Source organism: Homarus americanus, unplaced genomic scaffold (assembly GCF_018991925.1).
Source record: "Homarus americanus isolate GMGI-L3 unplaced genomic scaffold, GMGI_Hamer_2.0 scaffold5895, whole genome shotgun sequence".
NCBI lineage: Eukaryota > Metazoa > Arthropoda > Malacostraca > Decapoda > Nephropidae > Homarus > Homarus americanus.
This window is the reverse complement of record NW_024756090.1, coordinates 1-8,718: the sequence shown is the minus strand read 5'-3', so window position 1 is coordinate 8,718 and position 8,718 is coordinate 1. Positions and strand designations below refer to the sequence as shown.

General features: G+C 42.4%; 1 protein-coding gene across 2 annotated transcripts; it reads left to right on the top strand.

The window, feature by feature from the left end:
- The first annotated feature begins 3,463 nt into the window (after positions 1-3,463).
- On the top strand, positions 3,464-8,407 carry LOC121856725. 2 transcript variants are annotated; one of them, XM_042352412.1, is made up of 5 exons: positions 3,464-4,515; positions 4,714-4,817; positions 5,441-5,553; positions 6,662-6,771; positions 7,259-8,407. In XM_042352412.1, the coding sequence occupies exons 1-5, from the start codon at positions 3,811-3,813 to the stop codon at positions 7,811-7,813; spliced, it is 1,587 nt and encodes a 528-aa protein (XP_042208346.1). In that variant the 5' UTR covers positions 3,464-3,810; the 3' UTR covers positions 7,814-8,407. The 2 variants fall into 2 exon arrangements, with proteins under 2 accessions (XP_042208346.1, XP_042208345.1); XM_042352411.1 differs by having other exon boundaries at positions 3,465-4,578; positions 7,259-8,406.
- The last annotated feature ends 311 nt before the right edge of the window (positions 8,408-8,718 follow it).

The window sequence follows — 8,718 nt, the reverse complement described above, 5'->3', positions numbered from 1 at the left end:
AAATGTATTGTAAAAACTTAGGAAGAAGTTAATACACTTTGGAAGAAACGACCTTTATCATTACTATCGTCAATATTATTATTATTCAGTGGTGTCAGGTACCCTCTACTCACCTTTAAGCAACACTCGTCATAAAAATAATTGATTCAATTAAAATTATGACGCTTATGTACAATAATAATTAAGGTGTGTTAACATTAGGATATCGGAACGCTTTTTGTTATCATTACGATATGAGAACGTGATAGCCTGTCAGGTGTTAACAGCAGATTTTTGGAACACTATTTACTGCCGAAAGAAGTAGTGAACATTACAATAAATCCGGAGATTTACAAGCATATTTTTGGTTTGAAGAATAACAGAGAAGCGTCCTTATTCGTGTGTGTGTGTGTGTAATAATAATAATAATAATAATAATAATAATAATAATAATAATAATAATAATAATAATAATAATAATAATAATAATTAACGGTTTATTAAAGGAGCATAGCAGCCAGAAGGCTGAAAATATACAGTTACATAATTGGGGAATGGGTTTCGATTTACAAATAATAAACAAGTAACATAAGTGATACAAATAAGATATGATGGAGAAAGGCTCAAACTACAGGGCATTTCAACATAGTGACAGTGCAAGAAGTAGGATTTACTGGGAGTGGATAACTGGTTTATTACAAGTTATTGATAATTTTTACAATGGTTGGGACTGGGTACGTATGGGCTGGGTGCGGTTGTGGTGTCGAACAGCAATTCTCGGGCTAGGGATCTCACTCAGGTGGTAGAAGGAGCAGGTGTCGAGGATGGTGCAGAAGCTTCTTACCAAATTTGCAGATGAGGTCATGGTGATGGTCAGTGAGAGTCGAAAGGGTCAGTGTGTTGAGCGCTTCTTGAAAAGTGGAGTAGGAAGGGGAGAGAATAATCTTGCATGCCCTCTTTTGCACTTTTTCTAGGTGTTTACGTTGTGTGGCATTTAGGGAGGAAGACCAGGTGGGGGAGGCATAGGTGAGCATGGGAAGTACGAATGTTGAGTAAACACTGAGGAGCTCGGATGCAGGAACTCCGAGGGACTTGAGTCGGCGGAGGAGGTGGAGACGAAAACTGGAGGACTTGACAACTTCACTGACGTGTGGTTTCCAATTTAGTTTGTTGTCTATGGTGACGCCGAAAAGCTTAGTAGAATCTACAACCTGGAGTGTGTTGGGACCTAAAGTAAGGGAAGGGGGTGGGACAATGTCGGAGGAGAGGTTGATGTGCATAACCATGGTCTTGGTATGGTTGATGGTGACGTGGTTGTCGGTGGCCCAGTTTTGGAGACTGTTCAATAAATCCTAAAGGGCGGTATAGTCGGGAGCAGAATTGTTGACGTGATCGTGTGTGTGTGTGTGTGTGTGTGATAATATAATAATAATAGTGTGAGGCTGGTGTGAGAGTGTGAGACTGGAGTGAGGGTGTGAGGCTGGTGTGAGAGTGTGAGGCTGGTGTATGAGTGTGAGGCTGGTGTGAGGGTGTGAGGCTGGGGTGAGGGTGTGAGGCTGGTGTGGAGGGTGTGGGGCTGGTGTGAAGGTGGAGGTGTGAGGCTGGTGTGAGAGTGGGAGACAAGGTTTGAGAGTGTCAGGCTGGTGTGAGGGTGTGAGAGTGTGAGGTTGGTGTGAAAGTCTGAGGCTGGTGGAGAGTGTGAGGCTGGTGTGAGAGTGTAAGGCTAGTGTGAGAGTGGAGGCTGGTGTGAGAGTGTAAGGCTGGTGTGAGAGTGTGAAGGTGTAAGGCTGATGTGAGAGTGTGGGGCTGGTGTGAGAGTGTGAGGCTGGTGTGAGAGTGTGAGGCTGGTGTAAGTGTCTGAAGCCGGTGTGAGAGTGTGAGGCTGGTGTGAGGGTGTGAGGCTGTTGTGAGAGTGTGGGGCTGGTGTGAGAGTGTGAGTCTGGTGTATATATATATATATTAATAAAGATACAAACTCATAGTTGTCATCCCTGGTGGCCGCAGAACACACCCATGAGCTACGAGATGTGGAGGACCACATTTAAGCTACACACCGACATTGCTGTCGCCACACCTGTACACCCGCGCCTCCGTATCTCCTTCAGGTCTGGCGGGAGTGCTTACTGATGTTGGGACGGTGCCTCATGGTTTCTAAGTGATGTTAAAATTCTGATGGGAATATCTTAATGGTAAATTTTACAATATGTGTCATATATGTGATGTTACATTTCTATTTGAGATGTTCTAATGGTTACTGAGAAATGTTTCTTAAATGTGATGTTTACGCTGTTTATAAAATTATTTGCATAAGTTTTCTTATGTGTTGGGTTTGTCCTACTTAACATCTTTTGTGATGTTTAATTATGTTGAAATTGTGTTTTTAATGTGTTTTTTATTCCCTGTTTTTTAGTGCATGACCTCCACGACTCACAGCTGTACTGTTAGTGCTGCTTTTGCTGCTGTTCTCTACTGTCTGCTGTTAACTACTTCCTGCAGCTGGTCAAAGAATAAGTCATTGTTGATACTCTCAGCTGTACGAGTGGTAGCTGTTACTGTTACCTGCTGTCACTCTATTCCCTGCCTGACTGTCGCCGACTTATTGAGATTATTTCACTGTTATTTCTCAAGTTGTTGCTGTTGTTATCTCTTCTGTAGTAAGCGCTGTTGTTGTTATCACCGTTGTTGGTGTTGGTGTCAAAGCCACAGCCGTCAGTAATTGGGTCACAGTTTCAGGACGTTCATGGAGGCCACCTTAAAACTCACCAACGAAGGTGACATCCGTAATAACTCATTTCTGGATGATCGGCATTCTCGATTCCGAGTAACAGCAAAGTCTTAGTGTGTGTGTGTGTGTGTGTGTGTGTGTGTGTGTGTGTGTGTGTGTGTGTGTGGCAGAAGGGGTCACCACGGATCGGTACAAGTGATGCTGTATGTCAAGGAAACTCCAACCACAAATAGTTATTTTTGTTTATATTGCAACTTAACGTGTAGGTGTACCGTGTAGGTGTACCGTGTAGGTGTACCGTATAGATGTAATGCGTATGTGTAGCGTGTAGGTGTAAGGTGCAGGTATACCAAGCAGGTGTACTGTGTAGGTGTAAGGTGCAGGTGTACCATGCAGGTGTACTGTGTAGGTGTACCATGTAGGTTTAAGGGAGAACCTGGTCAATTAATAGTTTTCTATTTGCTTGTTTAAACTAACTTAAACGTTACTAAGTATTTTTGTATAAATATTTAGTTCATGTCAGAAATCTCTACATTAGACAAATATAAAAACCAAGACAAACAAAAGCTACAGAAACTCAATGTAAATTAACGGCAGTAAAGTGACCATTTTGGAGTTTGACGGCCATATTTGATTTGAAGGAAATTTATAGGAAATTCTAAAGTGATAAACTGAGGTGTTTCCGGCTGAGACGTGGCTGTGAGGGGTCAACACGCTGCACTCGTCTCGGTGTGTGGTGATGGTGGCCGCTGCCTCCGTCCGGCTCAATATAAAACACAAGTCACACAATCATACATTATCTCTCGTGTCATAATTCACTGATGATGTCTGAGTCACTCTTGTTATTATTGGAGAACAATTTAATCTACATTCAGCAACTAGATAAGCACAAGTGAGGCCCAGGTGAACGAACACTGGAAGAGGAAAAGTTTGTGTTTATATTGAAGATGTGAGGAGAAGGTTCGTGTTCACCTCACTGTGTGTCGGTGTTAACCCTTTGAGTGGCAGTGGTTACTCTCAGCTGAATAAAATCTTCTGGTGTCAACCAGAATATAATACCCAAGTGGGACACTGCCCTTCAAACGGTTAACCCCTACTCGAGAAAGATGGTTTTTGTGCTACGAACAAATCTTATACAAAAGTGTTGTAATAAAACAAGTGTTACAGCGTCAGCTATAATATTCGTTTTGTTGGTGAGCGTTTACCAAGAGGATAATGTTAAGGAGAGTGACAAAGATGGTGACATATATAGTGATGAGGCTGGTGAGCAGGGGAGAGGACCACTTGTTTACCGTGGAGAAACAGGCCAGACAGGTGTGTCAGTAAACAGGTGTCGCTCCCTCTTCACCATCACTGGTGTGCCAGATGAAAAAACACTTTTCGCTGCTCACCTGCTACAAAATCCTGCAGACAACAGCAGCTTGACGAGCGACAGGTGGACGCCGCTACACCCTCGGGAGGACCAACACCTGTCAGCGGCTGTCAAAGGGGTGAGACATCTGCTGCAGAAGAGGTCGTCGTCGTCAGGAGCTTCCACCGAGGATTACCGCAGTCTGGCGGCGCTGCTTCCTACACTCTTAACCTTCCAACACCACACTAACAAGAGTCAAGAGGATGACCACAAGAAGGAAGGTCAAACACCCTTCCTCCGCCTCAACAGTAGGATTGATGCCAACGGCGGAGTGTTGCCCTACGTGCCCTGTGCCATAGTGCCCTTTGACCACCCACCCTCCGTCACCGCCTGCTTCGCCCACAGACTCAAGAACAAAAATTCCTTCTGGATCGCTTTTCTGGGCGACTCAAATATCAGGGTATTGTTTTATGAGTTTCTTCAGAGAACCGACAGTGAATATCGGTACCTGATCCACCTTCTGGTGAGTCACTGATACTTCTGAATATTCTCTCTGGCTGATTATATATAACTCTCTCCTTCTCTTTCTCTCTCTGACATATAAGTATATATATTATTAAAGATAAAAACTCATAGTTGTCATCCCTGGTGGCCGCAGAACACAACCATGAGCTACGAGGAGATGAGGAGGACCACATTTAAGCTACACACCGACATGGAGGCCGCCACACCTGTACACCCGCGCCTCCGTGTCTCCTTCAGGTATGGCGGGAGTGCTTACTGATGTTGGGATGGTGCCTCATGGTTACTGAGTGATGTTAAAATTATACTGGGAATGTTTTAATGGTTAATTTTACAATATGTGTCATATATGAGATGTTACATTTCTATTTGAGATGTTCTAATGGTTACTGGGAAATGTTTTTTAAATGTGATGTTTACGCTGTTTATAATCATTATTTGCATACATTTTCTTATGTGTTGGGTTTGTCCTACTTAACATCTTTTGTGATGTTTAATTATGTTGAATTTGTGTTTTTAATATGTTTTTTACTTCCTGTTTTTTAGTGCATGACCTTCACGACTCACAGCTGAACTGTTAGTGCTGCTTTTGCTGCTGTTCTCTACTGTCTGCTGTTAACTACTTCCTGCAGCTGGTCAAAGAATAAGTCATTGTTGATACTCTTAGCTGTACGAGTGGTAGCTGTTACTGTTACCTGCTGTCACTCTATTCCCTGCCTGACTGTCGCCGACTTATTGAGATTATTTCACTGTTATTTCTCGATTTGATGCTGTTGTTAGCTCTTCTGTAGTAAGCGCTGTTGTTGTTATCACCGTTGTTGGTGTTGGTGTCAAAGACACAGCCGTCAGTAATTGGGTCACAGTTTCAGGACGTTCATGGAGGTAACGCCGTCCAAGGTTCAGGAGACCAAGGAACTGAGACAACTAAGTCGGTGGGCCAGAGGGAAAGACCCGCTCCCTCACATTCTTATAATAGGTAAGACAACAACCGCCACAACACATCCACTGTAAGCAGTTAGTGGGCGAACCTTCGTCTGGCGTAGACTTTATATCATGATATTATAATGTAGACTTTTGTAAGACCTGCAGGTAGGAGGCGGGCAAGCGCTCGTCTGACGTAGCCTCAGTTGCTGTCTTAATATGCAGGTGTCATAATATTGGCCCTGCCTTCTGTTTTAAACATGAAAAATTTTACACACTCAGTAAAATGACGATAGATATTTACTGTCTTATGTACAATACAATATTGCACTGTACATATTTGTGGGGAAACAATTCTGATTTCACTCCCGTTTTTTAATGTTAAACCAAACCTAATATTATCTAACGTAATTCACCGATCGCGCCCAAACTTATCGAAAGTAAAGTATCTGAAAGACGATTTAATGCACTTTATTTTCCAGTATATAGTATGTATATAATGAAATGAGCCTTTTTTCTGACATATGTGCACAATTGTATTCATACTGTAGCGTCGTGGTTTGTTTTTCATTATACTTATCTTACCTTTGTTAACATCTCAGTGACGGCAGATTGTCTCACACCCACCATAAGGTTAACCTTACCTGAAGGTACTCTTATAGGGATGATATGATAGAGGGTGTACAAGTGGGTAAGTGGGATTAACAAGGGTAAAATGGAAGATGTTCTGAAGCTCAGTAACAACGAAATAACTAGAACAAAATGGCTTTAAATTAGATAAATTCCGATTCAGAAAGGATATAGGCAAGCAATTGGTTTGGTAATAGAGTTGTGGATATGTGGAATAGGCTACCGAGTGCTATAGTAGGATCAGGACGCTAGGGAGCCAAGACGAAGTTGGATAGGCACATGGAAGTGCTGGGATGGGTGTGAAAGGATCTGCCCTGTATGGGCCAGTCGGCCTCCTGCAGTATCCCACTTTCTTATGTTCTTATGTTCTTAAATGTATAGGATACTTTTTCCTCGGGGCTACACCCATAGATATAGAGTCAGTGTAGTACATCTGTCCTCAAGCAACACCAGGTATAACACAAATTGATGGATATTTAGAGAGAGGAAGACAGATGAGAGACAGGGTGTATTATACTCGCCCACTTCCTCAGGCTACACCTCGTGGATGATGCTACTTATGATGATGAGGAGGAGTTCCACCTCCGGCGTGCTGGAGGTCGTGAGAGAGATGCATCAACAGGTCGTCCCTCTCCTACACCAGGTCAGTAAGTCCTTGTGGTCGCTCCCTCACCTCCTCATCCTCTCCGTTACCTTGCTAATGTCTTTTCCTTCAATTCACTTTTACTCGAACTTGAATTAACCATTTCAATACGTCACCTTTTCATCCATTCATATTTCTCAATCTTTTCATTTTAATCATTTGTATGTCACTCGTTTTAAACATGAAATTATAACAGGTTGAAACACAACTAGTACTGTACTATACATCTCTCCCTTTCTTCTGGTAATTATCAGTTAACCAGTCGGGTATTTATGAATTTCTTCTTAATAACTATAAACTTGTTTTTGTTTTACGGCAAATCATTCAGGATAAGGTGGTAAAACTACTGATGCCTCACACTGGATTAGTCACACACTGTCTTTTTGGGAGTTCAACTAAGGAATTGCTGGAAGGCCAACTCAGTGTATTGGTACCCCGCTACGGTAACCACAGACACAAAGTTCCATGAAAATTATTTTGATTTCAGATCGCTCAGAGGACACGGGTGTTGGTGGTGTCTCAGGGTCGCTACAGGGAGCACAGTCTTACTGGAACAATCTACAACATGGTGTCAATCTTAGGGGATGCCACCTTCGACTGGAGCGAGATGCTGTTCCAGTATTATCTCCGTCAGTATAAAGACCACCATCTTTCTCCTGCCACGCCCCACGTCTCTTACACCTTTCCAACACCAATCACTGGGTCTTTACAACAACACTCCCCCGTCCCCCAGGGTCCCACGACCAACACTGCGATACAACAAACTACCAGGACCAACAGAGACCATTTGGACCCCAGAGAGACTGGTGGTGGAGTGTGGTGGTGGGACACTGGTGTGCCTCTCAACCTGGCGGGGATCAGTGAGTGTGAAGAACTGTACCGTCGAGGGCTGGTGGACAGCTCCGTGTACACCAGTGAACACCTCAGGTGTACAGACGACCATCACGTAGGAGAGGACGTGCTGTCTGACCAAATCACCATGCTGCTTAACCTTATGTGTAACTCGATCATGCAGCCACATACGAATGTTTGTTGTCACTGAAGAGGTATTTGATCTTGGCCATAGCCTCACGCTGCACTGCCTGCCACCGTTAATGACTTACATTGACCCAGATGAAGAGTAACAAATGTTATCACTATTGTAAAGAAAATTATTTACTTTCATACAAGTATAAAAATGTATTGTAAAAACTTAGGACGTTAATAATCTGTGGAAGAAACGACCTTTTTATCATTCCTATAATCATCATTATTTTTATTATTATTATTCAGTGGTGTCAGGTACCCTCTACTCATATTTAAGCTACACTCGGCATAAAATAATTGATTCAATTAAAATTATGACACTTATGTAAAATAATAATTAAGTGTGTTAACATTAGGATATCGGAACGCTTTTTGTTAACATTATTATATGAGAACGTGATAGCCTGTCAGAGGTTAACATCAGATTTTTGGAACACTATTTACTGCCGAATTAAGTAGTCAACATTACAATAAATCCGTAGACTTAAAAGCAGATTTTAGCTTGGAGAATAACAGAGAAGCGTCCTTATTCGTGTGTGTGTGTGTGTGTGTGTGTGTGTTTAATAATAATAATAAAAATAATAATGAACGGATTATTGAAAATGTTCTGCCTCCCGAAGGCTTAAAATATACATTGGACATAAATGTCTTATTTCATACATTGGTGGTTTAACAAAGGCCTTCATTAGAGAATGGTAAAAGAACATACAGTGAACATACAGATTAATGTAGGTTTTCAACAGCAAACACGTAGTGTGGTAAGTCCCTCCCAGATGGTGTTATGAGGGGCATCACGTGGTGTAGTAATTCCCTCATAGATGGTGTTATGAGGGACATAACGTGGTGTAGTAATTCCCTCACAGATGGTGTTATGAGGGGCATCATGTGGTGAATTAATTCCCTCACAGATGGTGTTACGAG

What these genes read in the sequence shown, in the direction of transcription:
- LOC121856725 (XM_042352411.1), top strand. Translation starts at nt 3,811, where the DNA reads ATGGTTTTTGTGCTACGAACAAATCTTATACAAAAGTGTTGTAATAAA. An exon ending in GGTACCTGATCCACCTTCTG is followed by an intron (nt 4,579 to 4,713) that starts GTGAGTCACTGA and finishes TGGTGGCCGCAG; the next exon opens with AACACAACCATGAGCTACGA. An exon ending in TCGTCCCTCTCCTACACCAG is followed by an intron (nt 6,772 to 7,258) that starts GTCAGTAAGTCC and finishes TTTTGATTTCAG; the next exon opens with ATCGCTCAGAGGACACGGGT.